Below are 25,309 nucleotides of genomic sequence, written 5' to 3' on the forward strand. Positions count from 1 at the left end.
CAGCTTTCCACATCTTTATTGCACTTGGACCCTGCTTTCCTCACTGGCCCTTCTGTTCCGCTGTCAACACACTGGCACTGCCACCCGCCCACTCCTGGAGGCTCCTGCCTGCCTCCCTCTCTGCCTCCGCAATACCTAGAGGGAGGGGGTGTGGCCACAGCGAGCCTCCTCTGTGGGGGGCCTTGAGGCCAGTCCCACTCCCTCCTCCCTCATCAGGGCAGGAGTTCCCATCCCAGGTCCACCTGGGCTGGACCCTGGGGCGAAGCGGCTCAGGCCACCGGCCTTGACTTGCCCTGGTGGGCTCGGTCCCGGTGGTGGTGGTGGTGGTGGTGGGCTTCAGTGGCCTGCCCAGCCATCCGGCCCGCATTACTGGCTCCGCTGGCGGCGGTGGGGGAGGCCTGGGTAGGGGACCTGGGCGGGCTGGGCGGCTTGAGCGCGCTGACTGCCCGGATGAGGCCCATCCGGCGACGGATGGAGTGGTCCAGGTTGACCGTGCAGCGCAGCAGGCTCTGCGCCTCGGCCACCGTGAAGGGGAAGTCGGCGCCCAGGAAGCGCTCAAAGAGCTCGGGGTCGCCGTCCAGGTCCAGCACATTCTGCAACGCCTTGGTCATGGTGTGCAGCTCGCGGCTGTTGTCACAGAAGACGTCCCAAAGGCGCGCGCGGCCATCGGGCGCGCCCCCGGCCTGCTGCCGGTCCTCTAGGCACTGCAGTACCCAGCTGAGGCGACAGGGCCACTGGTTGGCCAGCACGACCCACGCCACAGCCTGGCGGGGAGTGGGGCCCCCGAAGTCAGCCTGCTGCTGCTGCTGCAGCAGGCGCACGGTGATGGGGACCGTGTTGACGATGCGCCGCATGGACACCACGTTGTCGGGCACGTACTCGTAGAGACAGTCGCGCTCGTCGTGCAGACAGAAGAGCGCCTCCTGGATGCGCCGCGCGGCCTCCGCGTCTATGCGGCCCTGCGCGCGCTCCGCCCCGGCCTGCGTCTCCACGGCCAGCAGCTGCGCGCCCTCGCTCCCTCCGCCGCCCTCGCCCCCGGGGGGCCGCAGCTTGCGCGTGATCTCGCGATACAGCAGGTCGTCGCGACTCTGCACCGCGTCGTGCAGGAACTGCAGCTTGGTGCGGCGGCCCATGATGGGCACGGAGAAGGGCAGCGTGACCGTGCGGTTGAGGAAGAGGTAGCCGTTGTCGGCCGTGCCCTTCATGTTGCCCGCGCTCTCCAGGCACGCGGCCAGGATGCTGGGGTCCACGACCAGGATGAAGATGAAGGGCGCGTGGCTGTCGGACAGCAGCGTGTTGATGGCGTTGAGCACGCCCACCACGCGCTCCGGGTAGCACGTGTCCAGTCCGGTGACCTCGAGCACCACGCGCAGCCGCCGCCGCTGGTAGATCTCCAGGAAGCAGAGGAAGTCGGTGAGCAGCTCCACCTCCTTCTTCACCTCGCACATGAAGCCCAGCTGGCTGCCGAACTTCTCGCGCGACACCAGCCGCTCGATCTTCTTGCGCTGGCTCACGAACAGGTGCTTGCCCACCGAGTACACGGCCATGAGCAGTCCCGAGCCCGACAGCGTGGTGGCCGCGCCACCGAACACCTTGAGCAGACTGCCACTCGCGCCGCCGTGGGGGCCCAGCGCGTGGCCCCCCAGGGACAGGTAGAGCAGCCCCACGCCCAGGCAGAGCGCCGCCAGCAGCGCCAGCAGCGCCAGGCACACGCGACGCCGGCAGTGCCACTCGCGCTGGCAGAAGCTCGTCGCCGTCGTGGTGGGCTTGTTGCCCAGCACCGAGTACACGCTGAAGGGCAGCGCGCCGTAGTGGTGGCGGATGCCCTCGCACAGCGTGGTCACCAGGCCGGCCCACAGCTTGTCGGTGCCCGCGTACTGCCAGGCGCTGAAGCGGATGAAGAGGAATTGCACGTTCTTGCGTCGCAGGTGCAGCTCGGTGATGATGGGCTGCAGGAACACCAGGTACCACAGCAGCTGCGGGACGCCCCAGCCGCGCACGGGCCGCGGCCGCCACTGCACGCGCCGCAGCTCCTCGGTTTCGCGCTGCCGGGCCTCCTGCTGCATCAGCGCTGCGGGGGAGGGAGGAGGGAGAGAGAGCGGGAGGCCGCGTGATTGGCGGACAGGCCTGGGGGCGGGGCCAGGAAGGGGCGGGGCGCCCCTGCAGAGACACGTGGCGCAAAGTCTCAGGACTGAGCGCCAGGAGGCGCCCCGGACTCTAGAAGGTGAGCCACGCCCGCCCACCCTGAAGAGCTGGGACCAGGTGCAGAAGGTGGGGTGTGGGAGGCCTGGGGTCTGGCTGGCACTGGAAGCGGTCAGAGGGCAAGGCTGGAGGGCAAGGGCAGAAGTAGAGCCCTCGGATGGGGGATGAGGAAGAGCCAGGGCTGGGCAAGAGGCTGGCGGCAGGTGGACTAAGCAGTACTGAAGAGGCTCCAAGAGGGGACCCTAGCAGGGACACCACAGCCTAGGTCTATTTTCCTGGCTCTGCTATCTCCTCCTCCAGGGAGCCCCCACTGACCCCAGGCTGGGCCAAAGGCCCTCATCCCTTCCCATTCTGGGTCATCACTGTCTGAGGTCAAGTCTGTCTCCCCTGCTGGATGTGAGCCCAGGGAGGGCAGGACACTGGTAAACTAAGCCACCACTGTGTCCTATGCATACCAAGGACATGCTGGGAGCATCTGAGGAATGGATCCTGTGAGAACTCCCTGACGGGTTCTATGAGGCCAGTGAGGGAGGGAGCAGGACTGTCACCTCGAATGTCATCCAGCCCAGAACAGGAAAATAACAGCCTTTTTGCCCTTCTATTTTGGTCTTTCCTTCTCTGTAACCACACAGGTATCTTGGGGATGCGAGGCAGGAGTCTATAGCCTCAGCAAGGGACCTGGGCTTTCTCTGTAGGGCACTGAGCAGCCAAGGGACAGGACCAGTCTGTATTTTAGGAAAATTCCTTGGAGTGGGGATGGAGGTGACAGAAAGAGGGCAAAGGCTTGGAGGAGGCCAGGGAGGACAGCAAGGGCAGGGACAGCGCAGAGGCTGTGGCCATGGAAAAGACCTGGTGACAACTGAGTCACAGTTGCCTGGGCTGGGACTGGCAGGCCTTGAGTGACCGGATCTATGGGCAGCCTGGAGCTGGGCAGGGACCAGAGGCTCTGCTTCCCATCCCCCTTCCCAGATACTCACTGGTTATCTTGTCCAGCATCATGTGCAGGCGACAGCCAAAGGGGGCATAGAAACCCACAGTCACAGGGACGGGCACATGGCATAGAGTCTTGGCCAGGCAGCTGCAGTAGATGTCATCCTCTGTCAAGATGTCTGGGGGGACGGGGTGGGGAAACTGAGTCAATGAGGCTGGCCAGGTGCCACCCTCCCTCCTCCCATCTGCCCTCCACAGCCCGCCTCCAGCCCTGCTCTGCACCAGCATCCTGTCCCTGACTGGCCCAGGCGACTCAGGTCAAATCCTGCTGTAAAGAATTCTCTGCCCCTTGTGCTCCAGACTATGTCCCCTGGAGGCTCTGACCAACCAGGCTAAGGCTGAACTGTCCCGTCCCTAGCCCACAGGCTTGAAGAAATCTGGCTGTCCTGACCCTAGGGCACCAGGCTTGCTCAGCCACCTGCCCGTGGCCTCCTGGGAAGATCCCCAGTGCCTTTCTTGGAACACCAGGCCCTCTGATGCTAAGACACTGTTTCCCACCGTCTGTCAAAGTCCCCACGCCAGTCAGCTCCTGTCTGCCCCCTCTGCTAACTTGGTTCCTGAGGAGCACAGGCTCCTGTCCACCCTGACCCTGACCCTGACCTCTCTCCCCAACCAGGACCTCACGCCCACCAGTCACTAATCCCAGGGAATATGGAGGTTGATGCTCTTGTGTTGAAGTGACATTTAGTGCACAGATTCCTGGCCCTGTGAGGCCCCAGGCACAGCATGAGAATGTCCTAGCAGAGGGGATCTTGCTCCCTGGGCATCACTTCTTGGACCTGGAACTGGGGTGTCAAAAAGGTAGGACTCAAGCCAGGCACCAGTGGTTCACATCTATAATCCTAGCTACGCAGGAGACAGAGATCAAGAGGACGGTGGTTCAAAGCCGGCCTGGGCAAACAGTTCTCCACACCCTATTTGGAAAAAAACATAACGAAAGAGGGCTGGTGGAGTAGCCCAAGATGTAGGCCCCGAGTTCAAATCCCAGTGCCGCAAACAACAAAAAAATCCAAGAGAGGTAGGGTTCAGTTGGGGGGTAGCCTCATGGGACATAGTGTCATGTATAACACAGGTCCCTTTCAGAGGACCTGGACCAGGCATGGCTTGCAGAGCTGGGAAGACAGGAGGAAGACTTGGGATGAGGTCAGCTGAGGTGGCCAAGGTAGACCTAATCAATGGGTGACTTCACCTCCCTCAGCCTCTATTTTCCTGTGTGTGAAATGGACATCCTGTCCCTGAGGCTCTGGTGACAGGGCTGTTGTACCCGCCTTCATCACATTGCTCCACTTTCAAACCAGACCTTGAAACAACTATGCGTCTCCACCTCCATGGCCAACCACCCTGGCCAGGCCACCAGCACCTCCCGCCCTCCTCTGCAGCCACCCGCTCCCCAGGCACCAGCTTCAGCCCCTTCTCTGAGGACATCTGGTCTTGGCTCAGAAGTCAGAAGTCCCCAGGGCCACTGCTACCCAGGTTGTGCTTAGATGCTACCATAATGCATCCTGGTCCGATGGCCCAAGTTCATCTACAGTTCTCACATCCCCTCCTCTCCCTGATTTGTTTGTCCCCCATATGGTTGTCACCTGGTGTCACACTTTTAAACTCTCCTCATTTACCTTGTTTCCTGTGCCCACCCCCACTCCCCGCATCTGTCCGTGAAGACAGATGTTTGCCCTGTGCCTGGCTGCCCGGCACACGTACTGTGTGACACTTAGTCACAGATGGACGGAGCGGGAGGGTGGCTGCGTCCCTCCCATAGCTGAATTGCTCCCTTCTCCCCCGTCTGCTCCCTACCTCTTACTGTACCTCCATGTTTGACCTGTCTCCCCCACACCAGAGCTGGCCACAAGCTGCCCCATGTCCTGGTCACCCCCTGCCCCATGTCCTCCCTGGCTTCCTGGGCCAGAGGAGAGAGGGCTGGGGAGAGAGAAAGCAGAGCCAGGGTGTCAGCAGCGGGAGAGGGAGGCCCCTGCCACCCAGCGGGGACAGAGGCAGTGTGCATGGGCCTGGCTCGGAAGCTGCGGACCCCAACAGGTGAGGCAGAGGTGGCTGCCTGGGACCCAGGGACATGGATGAGCACCCCTCCTGATGGCCCAGAGCGCGGGATGCGGACAGCCCTAGGCAGCTGCTAGCCAGTGAGCGAGAGGCCCAGGCGAAGCGAGGCGGCAGCGGAGCCCCTGGGAGGCCTGGCTGAGCACCGGAGCCATAGGAGGTGAAAGATCCACAGGCTGCGGGTGCCGGCAGGGGCCGGGCATCGGTGGGATGGCTGGGCTCCAGGAGGGTGCGGGCTGCAGACGGCGGGGCTGGGCCGCTGCTGGCCGTGGCTGGTGCCGTGGTGGGTGCAGGGGGCGGCTGGGGGGCGCTGGCTGGTCTCATGGGGGCAGTGGCGGTTGCAGATGGACCCTTCTGGGCCCCATGAATGGGGCAGAGCCGCTGCCGCAGCGGGTTGGGGGGTGGGGGCTGCCGCTGCTGCTGCTGCTGCTGCTGCAGGATGGGGTTCTGGGGGCCCTGGTGCCAGGTGCTGCCCCCCCGGTGGCCATGGTTGGCCTGCTGCCAGTGTGACTGGGGGGACGGCCAACAGGGCCCATGGGCTCGAGGGGCCTTGGGGTCCTGGCGCCATTGATGACAGCATCCTGAAAGGAAGGAAGTGGGGGTGACTGGGCCTGGATCCCTGACCCCCTGGGGGGTCACTGGTATGAACCAGGTTGAGTCTTCAGGTGGAGGCTGAGCCAGAGCATCCCTGGGGCACCAGAGGCCCTGAGGAGGTAGGGGTACACTGAGGAGAGGCTATGGGTGTGGGGGGGTGGACAGGATCTCTGTCCTCCAGGGGTGGGAGGAAGACACACTGGCTTAGGTTTGTCACCCTAAACGACATCTTGCCACCCTAGGTGCCTGGGCCGTGGGCGAGGAACTCTCCCACTGCAAGGCCAGAGTGACTGATGGAGGGGAGATAGGCCAGGTTTGGGGGTGGGGTCTTGTTCGTGCTCAGACCACAGTACAGGGAGGAACTGACCAGTGAGGCTGGTGGTCCTCCCAACCTGGGGAGGCTGAATGAACATAATGCCATGTCATTGTCCCCACCCCACCCCAGCAGGGACACCTGCAGTCACCACAGGAGACTAAGCCTCCCCCTCTCCCCTCCTCATTCAGACACACTTGGGTAGAGGCTCCCCACCTCCCCTGCCTCCTCCCACACTGTTCCCCCATGGAGCTTTGGGGAAGCCTCCCCTGCTCCCATCTCCAGTGTAGACGCACACCTTTCGCCCCCCCTTACCCCTGCCCAGGGCCTGTGCCACACCCCGAGGACCCCACCATGCCTCTATAGGGGTCCTGCACAGTGGTGGGCACCTGTGCTCCCAGATGCTCAGCAGGAGGACCACTAGCTCAGGAGTTCAAGGCCATCCTAGGCTACATAGTGAGACCCTGTCTCAAAAAAAAAAAAAGCCGGGTGCCGGAGGCTCACGCCTGTAATCCTAACTACTCAGGAGGCAGAGATCAGGACGACAGCAGTTCGAAATCAACCCAGGCAAATAGTTCATGAGACCCTATTCAGAAAAAACCCATCACAAAAAAAAGGGAGTGGCTCAAGGTGAAGGCCCTGAGTTCAAGGCCCAGTACTGCAGGGAAAAAAAAACAAAAACAAAAACAACCCACCTCAGGGGGTACTGGTGACTTTTCTCCCTGAGGCCTGCAGTTCCCCTCGTCCACCATCATTCAGCACCACCCCTGGCCCTGCAAACTGAGCCCTTACCTTTTTGGTGCCCCAACTCAGGATCCAAGAAGTAGCGCTCGGTGGGGCTCCGGGCACTCTTGGTGAAGTGGACGTTGTAGTGCTTCTGCATGGCGGGCCGTGATGTCGAGGGCCTGCCCCTGAGCAGGAGGGTCACAGCAGATTCAGTGCCCAGCCCCCCGGGACATGGGTTAGAGAGCTGAGGTCGGGGTCCCTGCCCTGCCCTAGGATGGCCCCAGGTGAACTTGGACAGGTGAGAGGTCCTCTCCTGATGCTGGGTCTTGATGTCACCAGGCTGTGCACAGTAAGTGTTCCCCAAGTAAAAGCCAGAGGTCAGCACAGCCACAGGAAGGAGGATGGGCGTGGGGTGGGGGTGGCTTAGGGGCTGGATGGGGGCTGAGTGGATGTGGGCCAAGGACAAGGAGCCAGTGGGCTGAGGAGCGTCAGGGAGAATGGTTGGGGGGCTGGGAAGGCTGATGTAATCTGAGCTTGGGGGCGACTGAAACATCAGAGCCAGGCAGACCTCGGGCTGAATGAGGGCGCGGAGGCAGGAGAGACCTGGGGAGCCGTGAGATTTGGTGGGCATACTCGGGCAAGGTGGGGCATATGGGGTTCGGTGAGAAGCCGAACCTGGGGAAGGAAGCTGCGTGGCTGGCGGCAACAGGTGAAGGTGGGAGGGAAGGAGGAAGTGGGGTGGTGAGGGTTGGGGGCCAGGTGCGGGGCGCTGCCCGCTGCCTCCCCCAGCCCCGGGCCCTGATCCGTACCTGGCGGCGGCCTCGCGGCCCCAGCTCCCTACCCGCAGCCCCGAGCTGCCGGGCCAGCCCCGCGACTGTCAGCGCAGGCCCAACAGGTGCCCTGTGCCGCCCGCCTGACCGGTTTGCCCGCCTGTCCCCGCCCCCTCCTGGCAGCTGCCTGGCTCGGTGCTCTCTAGGACTGGGTGCCCCAACATGGCCACACGTACCCCAGGACAGTGATGGACTTGGAGCCCACTGCACTCCTCACACATGGTCACTGGGTCTGTCCCCAGTGACAGGTCCTCCTGCCGTGGGGACAGGAGGTGGGATGTGGAGGAAGAGTGCAGAAGAGGACACGATCCAGTCCAGTGGCTGGTTCCTCTGCTACCCAGCTGTGTGACCTTAGGCAAGTGACTTCACTCCTCTGGGCCTTGGCTTCCTCATTGCTGAGAGGGCCAGGTTGGCACCTGCCTCTTCGGGTTGTCAGGAGGGACCAGGTAAGAGTCCACCCAGCTCAGGGCCTGGCCTTAGCAATAGCAGCCGCTGACCCATTTACCAGGTACGGCTGGGGATGCTTCACATATCACCATGGCAACAGCACCCACATGGGCCTGCTCACTCGGTGACCTCCACTCTCACCCCGCCCAAGGGGCTACAGTGCTGTCCACTTCATAAACGAGGAAACTGAGGCCAAGATTGGGGACTTGAAAGCAGGGCTTCTGTCTGGCCAGGGTCTTCTCCTCATGGTGACTGGTGTGCCAGGATAGGTAAGTCGTCTGATGCCCAGGTCCTCTTCCGTCCGCAGGAGCAGCTCTGTCTCTCCTGCCCTCAGCCTTCAAACTTTTTTTTTTTTCTTTTTTGTGGCACTGGGGTTTGAACTCAGGGTCTACACCTTGAGACACTCGGCCAGCCCTTTTTTTGTGATGTGTATTTTCAAGATAGGGTCTCAAGAACTGTTTGCCTGGGCTGGCTTCAAACTGCAATCCTGATCTCTGCCTCCTGAGTAGCTAGGATTACAGGTGTGAGCCACCAGCACCCGGCTCCTTCAAGCCCATTCTTTTGGGAAGTCTCCTCCCCAGCCCCTCACTCTGAAGGCACCCAGCTTCATGGAGGCAGGGGCAGTGCAGGTAAGCATGCAATGTGTGCAGGTGGACCCTCGGGGCCACTGAGTTCAAACACAGAAGGGGCAAGGTGGTGGGTAGGCAGAGGTCCCGAGGGCTGTTGGCTACAGATGGGGAAGCAGGTTTGGGGAGCGGGCCAGGTAGGGAACAGCATGTGCAAAGGGGACAAAAGCAGATCTGGGGACACAAAGCTCAGCCGTGGGGCAGGAGAGGGGCAGGAAGTGGGACATCTGGCCACACTTCAGAGACCCTTCCTGTAGCACTGGGGTCTCACCCCACCTTGGCCGAGGCACTGCATCAGGCAGTGGACAGCAGAGTCGGCTGAATGAAGGCGACAGTGAGGGCAGAGAAGCCAGCCCCAGCCAGGGATGGGGCAGCTGTCCTGGGTATGACTCAGTGCACATGGAGGGTGTTAGACCTCTCTGTCCCCCAGACCTGTTCCTGCCTACACTCTGGGTACCCCAGTCCTGGTCCTCGGGGAAGGGCTGTGTTCAGTGCCCCACCAAGGCAGAGGGCAGCTCCAGACTTGGTGACAAGCAGAGACCCAGCAAGCCTGGGGGGTGGTGGAGGAACGAGGAACCAGGACCAGATGTAAAGCCCAAGAACTCAGGTCACCAGCGGGGGGCAGAGGGACCCCTGACTGCCGCTGTACAGATGGCTCACTGCCACTGTTATCCCATACACAGAACCTTTATTGAATGACAAGTCCCAGGTCCCTCCAACCAGTCCTGACTGTGTGGGACCACCTTGCTCCCAGATCCCCCACTTCCCTTTGGTACCCTCGTCTTGGGCACATGGGGCCCCCAGAGCCTGGGGAGCGCCAGCCTCAAGACCGCCTCCCAAGGTTGGGCAGGGGTGGCCAGGTCCTCAGGACTTCAGAATCACCACCTGGAACCTGCCTGGAAGAGAAGGAATGGTGCCTTTAGCTGGAGGCTGGGATGTGGGAAAGAGACAGAAAGCAGATGTTCACCCCTGCCCTTCCCCGATGGCCTTGGTGGCCCAGCCACACCTCAGGCTGCCAGGTGAGTGGGTCAAAGGGGGATGCTGCCCTGCCCACGTGGCCGGCACTCCAGGGCTGTGTGGGAGGCCAGGGGCAGGCAGGCCAAGCACGCAGGACAGGAGGCTGGGAAGGGCCCGGCCTGGGCTTCTTGGCATTGCTACTCGGGCCGTCACCCAGCCCAGGTCCCCCCACTGACCGAGGGAACAGGAAGGTGTCAGAGAGGGGCCACACATTCCCACTCCTTTGAAACCGACCAGTACGTCTATTATGTCCCCCGGGTTCTGTGCTGGGAAGAAACGCTTGAAATTATGGCTGTCCCAGAGCCGGGAGCAGAGACGGGCCCATACTGGCCGTGTGGCCTGAGAAAGTAATATAAACTCTGGGCCTTAACTCCCACATCTGTCCCGTGGGCTCAGCAGCCTGGGGTCGCCTCCCTGGCATCCATATGGGAGCAGGGCCAGTGACACCCTGGAACCAGCACTCAAGGCATAAGAAGACCCCCCCTCCCGCCAGTGACTCACAGGCAGGCAGGGCCGTCACGGAGGCAGTGACCAAGCTCTGGAAGCCCAGGGTATGGAGGGTGCCACACAGAAGGCCGCAGGTGAAGGCCAGGAACTGAGGTGGGGGACACAGAGCACTGTGGGAGGAGGGGAAGCCAGCACCCAGGTCCCATCCCCGGAACCTGGGGAGAGGCCTACCCTGGGGTGGGCCAGGCAGGTGGGAACCAAAGGGGACACTCCCAGCCCCTCTCACCTTGGGTGCTTCCTCTACGTATTGCAGGCCCGAGGCCATGGGGACCAAAAGGGGGAAGCTGTTGTCCTGTAAGACGTAGGTCCCCTGGGAGCAGAGGAGAGCCATGGGGGTGGGCCATCACCCGGGGAGTGGGGAAGCCAGGACCCTGTCCCATTGGGCTGAGGTCTGGAAGGACCCCCCCCCCACAGCACCCTATGATCAGGCCCATCCTTCAGAGTTAGCCCTGGCGTTCACCCCCCAGGGAGCACTTGCCCTACCCAGCTGGCTGTGTGGCTTCCGGGAGAAGCTGGGGACCTGGCCCATGAAGCGACCACAGCGTGGGTGTTCAATGGGAACAGGGACTAGTGTGAGACAAGCGGCGTCACGCCACGGCCTGAAGCTGCCAGCCACACTTCCGCCTGCTCTGGGGCTCACTCCTGGGAGGCTGCTGCATGTTCTGAACTGCAGTCCTGGCTTCCCTTAGAGGACTGTGCAGAGGCCACGGCTGCAGCCTCCCTGCGTGGGGTCTCCACCTGGTGATTGGTACGGAGCCCATCCATCTGCTTTTGGAACACGGCCACCCACAGGTCCTTGCACAGAAACTTGAGGACATCCAGCTCCTCCCTGAAGGACAGGGTCTCCCGGGGCAGCCTGGTGGGGGGGGGGGCGATGGGCGGGGGGGAGATCTGTACATGGAGCCATGTCACCTTCCCCACCCAGCAAGGGACCCGCCCCAGGCCCTGCCCACCCTCCCAGCCAGAGCGGGGAGGCAGCTCTCACCTCTCGCCCAGAGCCTGGCCCACACGGAAGCCCATGCCCTCCAGGACCGACAGGCTCATCTTGGGTCCCTAGAAGGCCACCAAAGAGAGGCTCAGAGAGCTTCTAGGGATGGTAGCTGCAAGGGAGCCCTAAGAGCAGGGGACCTGTAATCCAGGACAGAGCAAGTGAGGAGAGGAGAGGCCTCCTGCCCAGCCAGGCAGGAGCGGATGGAAGACTTCAGAGCGGGTGGCCGGCCCATCCCCTCCTGCTTTGCAGACCACTCCTCTGGCTCTGTGTCTCCGGGGGCTCACACGTACCACAAGCCCTGGAAGTGAGTTCTTTCGATCTCCTGAAACGATCCCCAGGTCAAGTGGCAAGAATCCAGGCTGGGCCACTGGAAGGGTGGCCATGAAAGTCACCATCAAGTCTGAAAGTCAGCCACAACCCCCAGGAGGCCACAAGGGGTCGAGGGAGATGTGCGCTTGGGTGCTCAGGAAGGCAAGAGCAGCCTGGCAGTGCCACGTGGTATCCAGGGGCAGCGAGGATCCCATGTTGGGCCAGGGCTGAGATGGAAGGGCCCAGGGAGGGGACAGCATGTTTGAAGTTTTTGTCTTCCTGGAATTAAACCCGGGGTCTCTCACATGGGAGACAAGGGTTTTACTACGTAATCCATGCACCCAGCCCTTCGGTTTTTATTTTGTTCTTGAGATAGCTGTCACTAACTCTGCTGGGCTGGCCTCAAACTCTTGATTCCCCTGCCTTCGCCTCCTGAGTAGCTGCAGTTACAGGTACGCACCACCACACCCGGCTTGTATGTGTTTCTTTACTTGAGAGACTTGGACAGAGCGGAGTGACAAAAGGCCCAGTCTGGGGACATCCAGAGTCCCAGAACGAATCATGGTGGGGGTGCCATGCTTGGAGAGAACCCACCAGACCAGAAGGGGACAAGCAGAGGACAGGCTGGGAGGAATTGTTCCCTCTGTTGGGCTCCACCACAGATAACTGCAGTCACCAGGCCCTTTCCTGCCCTCAGCCATCAACGAGCCACCACCCACCCTTGGGAGACGAGGCAGGCTCCTTCCTGTGTGTGCATGGGCACGGGATGCTCTGCTTCCTAGCCATGGGGAGGATTCCCAGCCTCCCCAGCCCCAGCACACAGCCTCATCCCTCAAGCTAGGTGACAGATGAAGCCCTGGCTGACCTGGGATAAAGCCCTTGGCTGCAGGAAAACCCCACAAAGGAAGGGGTTTTGGGGCTCCACATCTCAGCACCTAATGCAGCCTTGGCTGTCACTAAGCTGGGACTACCTGGTGGCCACTTCTCCTAGGTGATGTCCCAGGAGCAGGTCTGCTGTGCCTAGCGAGGTGACAGGCACCTGGACGTGGCTGAGAGAGCAGGGCAGGGCCAAGCCCAGGTGGTAGCCAGGATGGCAGCCCAGGGTCAGCCAGCCGGACAAGGAGTGGGAAAGGGAGCCAGAAGGATTAGCGGCAAGTTCACGTTTTCCTGTAGTGAACTTCAGATCACCTGGGTTTGAATCCTGGCTCTACCATTTACTGCACGCAAGCCCGGGGCAGGTTATCCAGTGACCCCGTGCCTCAGTTAACCCACGTGTGCAATGGAGTTTGTGGCACTACCTTCTCACAGTGGTGGTGTGACAGGCACAAGGTGACTGTCTGAAGCACATCTGTTGTCACTGCTGGTCCCACTGTGCCTGGCCCTCAACAGGGGCCAATGAAATACCTGCTGAAAGGAAAATGCTAAGGCAGAAAGGGTACAGAGGACGATGGAGAGAGGAAGGAGAAGAGGAAGTGGGGGGAAGGGGCAGAGAACCAGCAGGTGACAAGGAGGAAAGGGTGGGGGAGGTAAGGACAGGCCTCCACCTGCCACTATCACAGTCACCTCCCTTAGCCTGGGAGTCTTGAGTCCACAGAAGGAAAACTTGAACTAGCCTGCAAGTCCCTGGAAGGGCTCTGGGGCCTGGGATTTGTGATTTTCCCGGGACAGGCAGGGCTCTCCCATACACGTGAGCAGGCCGGGCCTGGCCCAGACACAATGCCTTTCTGGGATTGCCCACCCGGTTCCCAATCACCAAGGGTAAGGAAAGGAAAGGAAAGTGTGAGCAAGGTGGGGACAATGGCAGCCACCAAACTTGTCAGGAGCCAGTGGGGAAAACAGATCTGTGCCGCCCAGGTGCCCAAGTTCTCATTTTGCCCCTAACTGTGCCTGTGGCACTTCCGAAAGGCCCTTCCTCTCCCAAGCCCCAGCACCTCTTCTATATAGAACTTCTGAAGAGCCGGGTATGGTGGCCACACCTGTAATCCCAGCATTTAGGAAGCTGAGGCAGGAAGATTGTGAGTTCAAGGCCAGCCTGGGCTACACAATGAGACCCTGTCTCAAAATAAATAAATAAATAAATAAACCAGGACAATGAGGTCCACGCTGGAGAGTTGTTCTGAGGGCTAAGTCAGGTAAAACTATGTCTTTGGTTATTGGCTCCAGGATCCCACAGATAAAAATCCAAGGATGCTGGAATCTTTTTGCATATAACCTACTTGTATCCTCCCACGGCCTTAGCTCTTCTTTTGGGGGGTCTAAGCATGGCACCTGGGCCCTTGCTCACGCTAGGCAAGTGCTCTACCACAGAGCCACGTCCCCAGCCCTCCCACAGACAGTGGCTCATCTCTAGGTGGATGTAATGTAAAAGACTGGTGACACAGCATATTACATAGCACTCACAGAGTGTTAAATACCATGACATTTACAGTGTGATGACATGTAAGTACTTGTTATGCTGTATAGCTCAGGAACTAAAGGCAAGGGGAAAAAAGTCTGAGCCAGGCGGGGTGGCTCATGCCTGTAATCCCAGCTTCTTGAGAGGTAGAGGTTGGAAGGATTGTAGTTCAAGGCCAGCCTGGGCAAAAGTTAGCAAGAGGCTATGTCAAAAATAAACCAGGTATGGTGACACAGCCTTTAGTACCAGCTACTGAGCAGGTGGGGCAGGTAGGAGCACCGTGGTCTGAGGCCTGCCTGAGCAAATGTGCCAGACTGTGTCTAGAAAAACAGGAAAAGGGCTGGTGGAGTGGCTCAATTGGTAGGGCGCCTGCCTGGCAACCATGAGGCCCTGAGTTAAAGCCCCAATACTGGGAAAAAAAAAAAAAAGCCAGGTGTTATGTGGTACAGCAGTGTGGTTAGGATTTTAGAGGCCAGCCTGGGCAAAAGTGAGAGACCCTGTCTGAAAAATAAACAAGCAAAAAGGGCTGGTGAAGTGGCTCAAGTGGTAGAGCACCTGCTTAGCAAGAGCAGGGCTCTGAGTTCAAACCCCAGTGCTGCCAAAAAAAAACCCCAAAAAAATCCCACATACTGGACCTTAAAGGAAAACATGTCAAAGAGTCACTAACAGCACCAAATGTGTTCCTGTAAAATAACAGTAAAAAGTGACACACTCTCTGGTCTGGCCCCTAACTGTTTGAAGTCACAGGGTATAAGGACAGGAATCATTAGGTAAGACAGGAGGAGTCCAGTCACAGTCTGCAGACCACACCTCAAGAAGGCCTCCATGGCCACTAAAGAACGAGTCTTTCCCGCTCACGCTCCACCCTCGACAGTGCGGACAGTGTGCTTTCTTTGCTAATAAACCTGCTTAATTCTCACGGCTAACTCGTCCTTCCATTCCTTTCTGCAGTGAAGTCAAGAAGTCTTTCCCAGCCTGAGTCTAGGTCCCCCTCTTGTCTCTAGGACTCACCTTGTCACAGGAGTTATTCCAGGTTACAATATGTATTGTAACAATACATATTGAAACAATACAATATGTAACAATACATATTGCAACCTGGAATAACCTCCCTGCCCCACCCTCACAGCACCAGGTAGGGATGTCCACACTGAGTTCCCACCGTGTGCCAGGGCGCACAGTGATGACTGGCACAGATCTGGTCTCAGCTCATATGGGCATGCAGTCTGGCAAGCAGAGACAGATGTAAATCAAAAAATCTTAGCCAGGCGCCAGTGGCTGTCACCTGTATAATCCTAGCTGCCCAGGAGGCAAAGATCAGGAGGATCTCGGTTCGAAGCCAGCCTGGGCTGACCTTATCTTGAAAAAAAACTAACACAAAAAAGGGCTGGTGGAGTGGCTCAAGGTATAGGCCCTGAATGGAAAGCCCGGTACCACACACACACACACACACACACAAAATAATAATAATTCAGATACACCCTGTTGTGATGAGGGCTAAGTGTAGGGGGAGTGAGGAGGAGGCTGCGGGAACAGATGCAGGAGACCCAGATTTTCCTGGGGGCTTGGGGAAGGGGCATTTGAACATCTCAGATTAACAGGATCAACTCAGTAAAGATGTGACAGGGGAGTAAGGGGCGGAGTGACACTGGACAAGGGCAGGAGAGGGCACACAGGAAATGTTTAGTGACAGAACGGGCAAGGCCCCCGCGTTTCTGGTTTGAAAGCCAGGAAGGAGGGGGTCTCAGATAGTATGTCTCCCTGCCCACATCACAGACCTGGCTTGGTCATAATGTCATTTGTCTGTGTCCCTCCACTATACCACACACTCTAGGAGCATGAGGACTTTTGTGTGGCTCACTGAGGCATCCCCAGAGCCTACAGCAGGGCCTGGTACATTGAAGGTCTTTGTTTTTGGACTGAGCTCAAGGCCTCACCCAAAAGCTTTACTACATGAACCACCCCCAGTGCTTTTGCTTTTTAGTTTGTTTTTCAGACAGGATCTTGTACTTTTGCCTGGGCCAGGGCCAGTCTTGAACGATCCTATCACCGCCTCCCAAGTACCTGGGATTACAGGCATGTACCACCATGCCTGGCCCTCCTTGCATGTCTTTTTCTTTTGGGGGGAGGGACAAGAAAAGCAGGAGAGTTTATTGAGATAGAAAAGTATAAAGTGGAAGAATTGAGCCCCCAGAGCTTGGGGATGGGCGGGTCCCAAGAGAAGGCCCCTCCTTATGTGTCTTTTTTTTTTTGCAGGTCTGGGGTTTGAACTCAGGGCCTCCACCTTGAGCCACTCCACCAGCCCTTTTTTTGTGATGGGTTTTTTCAAGATATGGTCTGGAGAACTATTTGCCCAGGCTGGCTTTGAACCACCATCCTCCTGATCTCTGCCTCCTGAGTAGCTAGGATGACAGGCCTGAGCCACCGGAGCCCAGCTTCCTTGCACATCTTAGAAAAAGTCTGTTGAATGAATGAATGAACTCAGGAGAAACCACCCCGAGATGATAAGCAACACCCTCCTCGAGGCTCCTGTACGTCTTGCACACAGACGTTGACCACGAGCACAGTAAGAATTAGTGAAAAAATGCCCACTAAGCACCTGTACTCCGTAGGGCTCCCCAACTCTTATTTCTTGGCAAGATTTCTTCCAGGTGCGGGGGATGTGACCTGCCATCTCTTGCATGCAAGGCAAGGGCTCTACCACTGAGCTACATCCCCAGCCAGGTGACAGAGTTTGTGGGCTGATTACATACCCAGTGCTTTCAAATTTTAGCTCGTTTATTCCCCATGAGGACCAACTTCCAAAATGCCACGCCTGCTCCTCCCTCAGGCCGCCACCCTTCCTTTCCCTCAGCCAGGAATGAAGAGAATGTTCTCTCCCCACCAATCACCAACTCATAAAAGCTTCCTCCGTCGTCATTCACCGCCATCCCTCTTCTCTCAGACTCTCCTGAAGCTTTCTCTGTTGAACTCACTAGCTGATGGCATATTTCGCTGTTTGTGTGACTCCTCTGCTTAAAGCGTTACTTTTCACCAGGACTGGCATGTTGTCTATCTTAGAAGACTCCCTGAAATACACTAGAAGCTCAATGAGTATTTGTTGAATGAATAAATGACCCTCCCACACTAAGACACAGGTGCTGGCAGGAGGCACACATTTTCAAAGGAGGAAACTGAAAGGCACCAAGATTAAGTCACTGAGTGAGTGGTGAGTCCTCATCCGCGCCCGATATTAACCAATTATTATAATTGCCAACCGCTTACTCTGTGCCAGGCCTTGAATTAAGTGCTTTACCCTGAGTCATCTCGTTCAATCCCAGCTATAACCCGCGAGCAAGGTGCTGTCTCGACTTCACAAAGCCAGCGCCGAGGTCACCCGGCAAGGCAGGGAAGGGGTCAAGGGTCCGAATCCGAGCGACGGATACACCCTCCGCGCACCCCGAAGCCTCCACCCGGTCTTTCCTCCTCCTCCCGAGGCCCGGAGCTCACCCCAGGGCCAGGATCGGGATTGGGAGCCCACAGCTCCGCCACCATCTCGGTGTGTAGAAACTCGAACAGCACTGCATCCGCCATGCGCCAAACTCGCGCGCCTACCGACCGCCTAGCGCTTCCTCCTCTCATTGGTCCGGTTGGAAAAGTCCCGCCTCCTGCGTTCCAGCGAGAGCCCGCCTATCCCTGCTCCCATTGGTGTTTTAAACTAGCCCCGCCTTCTCTCCGCAGGCTCACGAGGTGCGCGCGTGAGCCTGGGCAGGGCCAGGCCAACTCCGACTCTCATTGGCCAAATGTGATAATATGTTCCGCCCTTATCTCTGTTCCTTCACTGTTTCCGCGCCCTTGAGCATTCTCATTGGCCACATCCTGATAACACAGCCACTGTCGTTTTCTTTAACGCTCCCTAATTTGTCCACTACAGAAGTTCCTCGAAGCATAACACGGAAGCGCTTGCCCAACCCCTTCCCTATTGGCCGTTCCTCCATTCATGTGATTCGGCCGCACACGTGCCCTCAAAGCTGGGGCTGAGAACTTGCTTTCTGATTGGTAGCCGAGCAACCCCACGTGACTGTGTCGCCAACGCCCACCTACTCCGCTTTCCTATTGGTTGGGATTGCAGTGGTGAAGCCGCCTTTCTTCCGCCAGGCAGCGCATCTTGTGGACTCGGAGCTTCAGAGACCTGGTATGGCCTTCGGGGTTTGCGCTGCTCCCCCATGCTCGTTAGTGCACCCTCCCTCCTAGGACTGTCGTCCTGTCTATGACTGGCACTGGTCCCTGAGCGGCTGTCGAGCCCACGTGCTTCCGGGCCCGAGACCGGCCTGCAGGATGATATGGAGGGTGTGGCCTCTGCTAGGAGGCAAATTCGGAAAGAACTCAGTTGGGAGTCTGGGAGCTCGGGCCCCGAATCCTTGATCGGGCTGGTCCTCTGTTTCCCCATATGTACACTGAAGAGCCCCCATCACCAGCCAGTGTACAAAAGGGGAAACCGAGGCCCAGATGGGAAGCACTCAGGAGAATGAGCGGAGGGGCTGCGCCTGCGCCTTTCCCCTCTCACGCCGTCCCTTCGCCCCTCTGGCCCCCCAGCTCCGCGCCATGGCGTCCCAGAGTCGTCGGCGGAGGCCACCACGGAAGCCGGGGACGGTGGTGCCGGGAGAGGCGACCGAGACGGACTCGGAGCTGTCTGCGTCCTCGTCGGAGGAGGAGCTGTACCTGGGTCCCTCGGGCCCGACGCGCGGCCGTCCCACCGGGCTGCGGGTGGCCGGGGAGGCCGCGGAGACCGACTCGGACCCCGATCCGGAGCCGACGGCCGCGCCGCGGGACCTGCCCCCACTCGTGGTGCAGCGGGAGTCGGCGGGGGAGGCCTGGGGCGCCGAGGAGACCCCGGCCCCGGCCCCCGCGCGCTCGCTGCTGCAGATGCGGCTGGCCGAGAGCCAGGCGCGCCTGGACCACGACGTGGCGGCCGCGGTGAGCGGCGTGTACCGCCGTGCGGGCCGCGATGTGGCCGCCCTGGCCGGGAGGCTGGCAGCTGCCCAGGCGGCGGGGCTGGCGGCCGCACACAGCGTGCGCCTGGCGCGCGGGGACCTCTGCGCGCTGGCCGAGCGCCTGGACATCGTGGCCGGCTGTCGCCTGCTGCCGGACATCCGCGGTGTGCCGGGTACCGAGCCAGAGCAGGACCCGGGACCGAGGGCCTAGCCAGACCCCATGTCCCCATCTGACTCTGCTCCTTGGGGGTCGTGCAGCCTCTGGTATCTGGCTTTGTCCCTGTGTCCTCTACTACTGCCCCCACTCAGCTTGCTGTAACCGTAGGGCTAGCCCAGCCTCCTGGACAGGTCTCTAGTTTCTGTTTTTGGTCCTGATCCTGCTCTGCTCTTGGGACTGGCATGGGGCTTGGTCTGTTCACCTGCAGCTTGGGGTTTGGAGTTCACCGTGTCCCACCTTGCTGTCTGGACCCCCTCCCCACTCGCTTGGCTCCGCCTCCAGTCCTAGCACAACTTCTGTGATCCCCGACACCCCACTCCCCCAGCACATATCCAGTACAGTGTGGGTCTTTCTTGGCTACCCAGGCTTCTTGGCTCTGGTTGCATCCGGGTTCTAGATCTTGCTGTCTCCTGGCTCCTCCTCTTTAGGATTAGCTCCGCCTCTTCTTGTTTCCGGAGTCCCCTTGCACCCTTAAGATAGGATTTACTTTGCCTTGCTTTTCTCATCCTGCTTATAATACCTACCTGGTCCTGGGCTTCAGGGACCCCTATAGTTTCCTTTCTAAGACCCAAAATTATGGCCCCTCCTGACCAAAAGGTGTCCTCCCCCAGCTCCCCTAGACCAGTGTGGCACCCTTCAGGCACTTGGGCCCAGTCCAGTCCCGCCCTGGCCAGAGCTTTGGGCTCAATAAGGCGTCTATGGGCTGCTAGTCCAGGGCAGTGGTAGAGCCTTTGCCCAGTAGGTGCAAAAACCTGGGTTCTGTGCCCAACACCAACAACAACCCCCGCAGAAAAGAATGTGCCAGGCATTCTCGGTGTTGGTGCCTGGATGCTACGTGGACTTGGCTTCCTCACCTGGCTTGGGACCTGGGAGCGACAGCCTCTTTCTGCCCCTTCTTACCTGCTTCTGGACCGGCTAGAGCACCTCAGGCCACTTCCACTTCTCTCCCCCAGCTTACTGTTCGGCCCCAGGATGGAAGGGCCCTGTCACCCCCACATTAAAGTCCAAAGCATTTCCGCACGTGACCAGTGCCTCGTGTTGTCCCCGCCTGAGCTGGGAGGCTGGGTTGGTGATTTCGCTGTGCACAGGGGTGTCAAGATCCCCATGCTGCTAGAGGAGTGGCTCAAATGGTAGAGCACCTGCCTAGCAAGTGTAAAGTCCTGAGTTCAATCCCCAACACCGCCACACACACACACACACACACACACACACACACACGAAAGACCCCCATGCCTGGCCTGTTGACGGTGAAGCCCCTTGTTTTTGCCCTGGTTGTGTATTACTTGTACTAAATTCAACACACATTTTGGGGACACCTTTCCTGTGCTTGCGTCTAGGGGTCCAAAGCCAATTCCAACCCTCGCTCCTAGCTCTGTAGTGGAGACAGACATTGCTAGAATAGTCTATAAATAGTTCTAGGACTCATAATTATAGTATAGTCGTAACTTTTTCTGGCACTAGAGTCCTTAAGAAGGATCTTGGGAAAGGTGTGATGGGATCTGTGTGACCTGGGGAGGGGGGAGTCGCACAGCTTCCCTGAGGAAGTGACAGGTGATGTCTCAGCCCTGGAGGTGCCCATGGGGTAAGTGGGAGTGGGCTGGAGAGGAGCTGCACACACTGGGACAGCATATGCAAAGGCCCTGGGTCAGGAGGGGCATGGCCTATCAGTGTTCAACAGGTTTCCCTTGCTGTGACAGAATACCAGAGATAGTCAACTCACAAGGAAGAAAGGTTTGTTTGGCTCATGGTTTCAGAAGTTTCAGTCCATGCTCACTTGGCCCTGTTGTCATTGGGCCTGTGGTGAAGCAGTACAGCACAGTAGAGGGCAGGAGAAAGAAGAGGGGCTGGAGTCCCAACAGCTTCGAGGACACGCCCCCAATAGCTCCTTTCACTAGGCCCCGCCTCTTAAAGTTTCCACCATGTCCCCATAGTCATTGACATGACTTGTAAGAACATTCCAGCACTTGCTGAAGTAGCAGAGGGCAGTGACTTCTGCCCTCCTGGAGGTGGGAGGGCAGTGGGGAGTTGAAGGAGTGCGGCTCCAGTAAGGGCCCCAAGGAAGGTGGGCTGCTGAGCCAGGCATGGTGTGTTGGTGTTCCCCGATGTCCCATGTACCTCCTGGAGGAGCCTCCAGCTGTGCTTTGCTTCGGCAGTGTAGCCACCTCTGAAAAACACTCAAAACACTGATTTAGTATGGAGCTCAGTGGGAGAGCACTTGCCTCCCACAGGCAAGACCCCTGGGCTGTTCCCAGCACCGCAGAAAACAACAGCAACCAAAGCAACAATAAAAAAAAAACATCCTTTTTGAGATACAGAGTCCAAGCCGGGTGCTGTTGGCTCATGCCTGAATCCAAGCTACTCAGGAGGCAGATCAGGAGGGTCGCAGTTCAAAGCCAGCCCGGGCAAATAGTTCTCGAGACCCTATCTTGAAAAACCCCATCACAAGTAAAAAGGGCTGGTGGAGTGGCTCAAGGTGTAGGCCCTGAGTTCAAGCCCCAGTACCATAAAAAAAGAAAAAAAAAAAAAAGTGTCCAGAGAGAACCTGGGAACCGCCAGGGCAGAACTGAAAGCTAACTTCCATTCATCTTTGACACCATTTGCCAAGGTGGAGCCCCAAGGCCTTGGATTTCAACAGCTGGCAGACTTGGGCCAGGAGGTGTGGCAGAAACAGAGGCCCCTTTTAATACTCAGTCCCCTGGAAAACTGCTCTTCCGCTCTTTCTTTTTCTTCTTTTCTTTTCTCTCTCTTCACTTGAGCCACTCCTCCAGTCCCTGTTCATTTTTTAAGACAGGGTCTCCCTAAGTGGCCCAGGCTAGCCTCAAGCTCCCTCTCCTCAGTCCTCTGCTTCCTGAGTGCAGGGTGCCAGGCGTTGAGCGCAGGGGGCGGTGCTAGGGCTGTGGGCGTGGCCAACGCGAGAGGATATTCTAGAGAGGGGCGTGGCTGTGGCGAGGGGCGGGGCATGCAGAGCAGGCCTGCTCCCCAAGGCTCTCTCCTAGTTCTCCTGGGGCTAGCTGGGCTGCAATGGCGGCACGTGCGGCCGTCACCGCGAGGTGACGGGTGACTTGGTGGCTGTCCCACAGAGTCTGTGTCTATGCCAGGGCGCCCCGTGGCTCCAGGCCGTACAGAACCCGGCCAGGTGAGGGGTGAGAGCTGCAGGACTGAGGTCAGGGGACACGTGAGAGCCCTGACCAGGACTGGTGGAAGGAAAGCAAGACAGGTGAAGGCTGGGGGCGACCAGGACAAGAGAGGCCCCTGTACAGGTGAGAGGAGAGGTGTGGGAGAGCCAGCCAGATGAGAGGTGAGGACAAGAACACAGAGGGAGAGGGTCCAGGATGGCCTGGGGGGATGCCAGCGTGGGAGGATCTGGGGATGGATTGATGTTGGGCCAGGGTCCTTCGGCAGGGCCTGTCAGGGCGGAGGCTGTCCCTCCTCTGCCCACTGGAGATGGTGGTGTTTTTATGTGCACAAAGTGATGGGGTCCTTGGAGTCACAAGGCTGATGGAAGCTTCTCTGGTCCACCAGCCTATAATCAGCTGCCCCAAGTAGATTGAGGGCGACTCTGGGAAGCCTTCCCTAAGTGTCCCCCTTCTTCACCTGGGGGCAGGTGTTTCCACCGGGCGTCTACCACCTCATTCATGATGGGGGGGTGTGGTGATGCACTTCTGGAATCCCAGAAACCGGGAGTCTGAGGGAAGAGGATCTGGAGTTTGAAGCCAGCCTACCTACATAGCAAGACGTTTATTTATTTGTATTTTTGCGGCACTGGTGCTTGAGCCACTCCACCAGACCTTTTTTGTGATGAGATTTTTCGAGGTAGGGTCTCACAAGCTAGTTGCCGGGGACTGGCTTTGAACCACGATCCTCCTGATCTCTGCCTCCCAAGTAGCTAGGATTACAGGCATGAGCCACCAGTGCCTGACAAAAGACCCTATGAAAAAAAAACAAAACAAAACTGGTATTTATCCAGCACCTGTTTTGTGCCAGGAATCTTTATGTACTGGCATCCAAACAACAAATTAAAAAAAAAAAAAAGTCAAGTGAGTGAGGTGGCTCAAGTCTGTAATCCTGACTACTAGGAAAGTGGAGATGGGGAGGATCATGGTTTAAGGTCAGGCCAGACAAACAGTTCTTGAGACACCATCTCAATCAGTGGCTGGGCACCGTGGTACTCAAGGAAACACAAACGGAGTAATTATGGTCTAGGCCTGATCAAGCATAAAGTGAGACCCTATCTCAAAAATAACCAATGCAAAAAGAGCTGGTGGAGTGGCTCAAAAGGTAAAGCACTTGCCTAACAAGTGTGTGGCCCTGAGTTCAAACCCCAGAGCTGCCAAAAAAAAAAAAATCCCTCCCCTCAAGGAACTTATGTTCTAGTAAGGAGAGATGTGTGTAAATGAAATAAAGTATATGACATGTCAATGGTGCGGAGAGTTAAGGAGAAAAATCAGGGAAGGAGGACAGGGACTCTTGGGGCTGTACAAGCTCCTTTTGGGGTGAGTACTAGGTACTAAACCCAGGGCCTCTCATATGCTAAGTACGTTCTTTATCAAGCTACACCCCTGGCGTCCAACTTCCAGTTTCTTTGTAGGGTGGTCAAAGAAGGTCTCACTGAAGTGACAATGAAAGTGGACCTGAAGGAGGTGAGAAGGGAGGGAACCACAGGGATAACTGAAAGCAGGAGATTGAGAGTAAATATAAAGCCAGTGCAAAGGCCCTGGGGTAGGGGACACTGGTTGTTGGAGAAGCAGGAAGGTGACCACTGAGGCTTTATTAGAGGGAGAGGGAGGGGGCAGTAGGAGATGGGAGCTAAGATGCCTTTTCAGGGCTGACCATGGGGAGCCTGGTAGGTTATTGTGGCGACTGTCACATTTACTGACTGAGGGACTATGGGAGGGTTGTGAGTAGAAGAGAGAGGTAATCCCGAAGCAGGTAAGGGTGGAAATAGGGGTCAGAAAAGAGACTCTTGCAATTTCCAAGCAAGAGGTGGTGGCAACTTTGACTTGTGTATAGCCCTAGAAATGGGAGAGAAAGTTCTCAGATTTTCCTTCCAAAGATAGAGCGGACAAGATTTACAGGAGATGAGCACAAAGTTTTCACCCTGGTTTAACCTGAAGCCTGGTTAAACTCACTTCTTAGTCCTTGTAGCTTTTTTTCTTGGGGTTCTTTCTGGAATGCATCTGTGAATGGAAAAGGAAGTTTTGGCACTTCCTTTTCTGAATTCCTTTTTCTTGTCATATTGCACTAGCATCTCCAGTATGTTGAAGAGAATGGTAAAAGCAAATAAATGCTAGTTCATCTTGCCCTGATCCTGATCTTAGGGGGCAGCATTCAATCTTTATTGATTCCATATCCCCCGTCCCCCGGTCTGGAGATCTAACACAGGGCCTCCCCCATGCACAAGCACTCCACCTCTGAGCTGCACCCCCAGTGTGGCTCGGCCTTTAGCCATTAGCTGCAATGTTAGCAGTGAGTTTGGTTCTTTAGTCATTCGTTACTTTGTTCAGGTAGATGCCCTTTGTTTGCTTTTGTTTGTTTGTTTTGTTTTTTGGTGAGACCAGTGTTTGAACTCAGGTCTTTGCACTGGCAAAACAGGTGCTGCACCACGTGAGCCACACCTCCAGTCTATTTTGCTCCAGTTATTTTAGAGATGGGGTCTCCTGAACTATTTGCCCAGGCTGGCCTGCAACCACAATCCTCCCATTCTCAGCCTCCCAAGTAGCTAGGATTACAGGTGTGAACCACTGGCTTCTGACGGTTTTTGGTTTTTTGAGACAGGACCCAGGCTGGTCCTGAACTAAGGTCCTCCTGCATCAGCCTCCCAAGTGCTGGAATTACAGGCTGCATCAGCCACAGAGTTGAGGTGCCTTTTACAACGTTGGGAAGGTCTCTTTTTTTCCTTTTTTTTTTTTTTTTTTTTTGGCAGTACTGGGGTTTGAACTCAGGACCTTGAGCTGGATAAACAGGAAGGTCCTTTCTATACCTGGTTTCCTGAATGTGTTCATGAACAGGTGATCTTTCGAGATGATCATACTGTTTCTCTTTGGTATGTTTGTTGTTTTGAGGGCACTAGGGTTTGAACTCAGTGGGGGGGTTTTCAAGATACAGTCTCAGAACCATTTG

The 25,309-nt window shown here is 57.6% G+C and overlaps 3 protein-coding genes across 6 annotated transcripts; 1 reads left to right on the forward strand and 2 right to left on the reverse strand.

Moving 5' to 3' along the window:
- Nkpd1 (NTPase KAP family P-loop domain containing 1) lies at positions 1 to 8,022 on the reverse strand. Of its 3 annotated transcripts, none has more exons than XM_074057591.1 (5): positions 7,884 to 8,022; positions 6,944 to 7,062; positions 5,391 to 5,825; positions 3,180 to 3,311; positions 1 to 2,071 (listed from the first exon to the last, which is right to left on the reverse strand). In XM_074057591.1, the coding sequence occupies exons 2-5, from the start codon at positions 7,032 to 7,034 to the stop codon at positions 270 to 272; spliced, it is 2,460 nt and encodes an 819-aa protein (XP_073913692.1). In that variant the 5' UTR covers positions 7,035 to 7,062; positions 7,884 to 8,022; the 3' UTR covers positions 1 to 269. The 3 variants fall into 3 exon arrangements, with proteins under 3 accessions (XP_073913692.1, XP_020028500.2, XP_073913693.1); XM_020172911.2 differs by lacking the exon at positions 7,884 to 8,022 and adding an exon at positions 7,687 to 7,776; XM_074057592.1 differs by lacking the exons at positions 5,391 to 5,825; positions 7,884 to 8,022 and adding an exon at positions 7,687 to 7,776.
- A 1,426-nt stretch (positions 8,023 to 9,448) lies between these two features.
- Positions 9,449 to 17,638, reverse strand: Trappc6a (trafficking protein particle complex subunit 6A). Of its 2 annotated transcripts, none has more exons than XM_020172933.2 (6): positions 17,489 to 17,638; positions 11,290 to 11,357; positions 11,043 to 11,160; positions 10,531 to 10,614; positions 10,299 to 10,392; positions 9,449 to 9,676 (listed from the first exon to the last, which is right to left on the reverse strand). In XM_020172933.2, the coding sequence occupies exons 1-6, from the start codon at positions 17,618 to 17,620 to the stop codon at positions 9,645 to 9,647; spliced, it is 528 nt and encodes a 175-aa protein (XP_020028522.2). In that variant the 5' UTR covers positions 17,621 to 17,638; the 3' UTR covers positions 9,449 to 9,644. The 2 variants fall into 2 exon arrangements, with proteins under 2 accessions (XP_020028522.2, XP_073913701.1); XM_074057600.1 differs by having other exon boundaries at positions 11,290 to 11,432; positions 17,489 to 17,628.
- A 283-nt stretch (positions 17,639 to 17,921) lies between these two features.
- On the forward strand, positions 17,922 to 20,214 carry Bloc1s3 (biogenesis of lysosomal organelles complex 1 subunit 3). Its single transcript, XM_020172932.2, has 2 exons — positions 17,922 to 18,173; positions 18,575 to 20,214. Exon 2 carries the CDS (start codon positions 18,584 to 18,586, stop codon positions 19,181 to 19,183), a length of 600 nt encoding a protein of 199 aa, XP_020028521.1. The 5' UTR covers positions 17,922 to 18,173; positions 18,575 to 18,583; the 3' UTR covers positions 19,184 to 20,214.
- Positions 20,215 to 25,309: the final 5,095 nt, after the last annotated feature.

Source organism: Castor canadensis, chromosome 16 (genome assembly GCF_047511655.1).
Source record: "Castor canadensis chromosome 16, mCasCan1.hap1v2, whole genome shotgun sequence".
In the NCBI taxonomy this organism is placed as follows: Eukaryota; Metazoa; Chordata; class Mammalia; order Rodentia; family Castoridae; genus Castor; species Castor canadensis.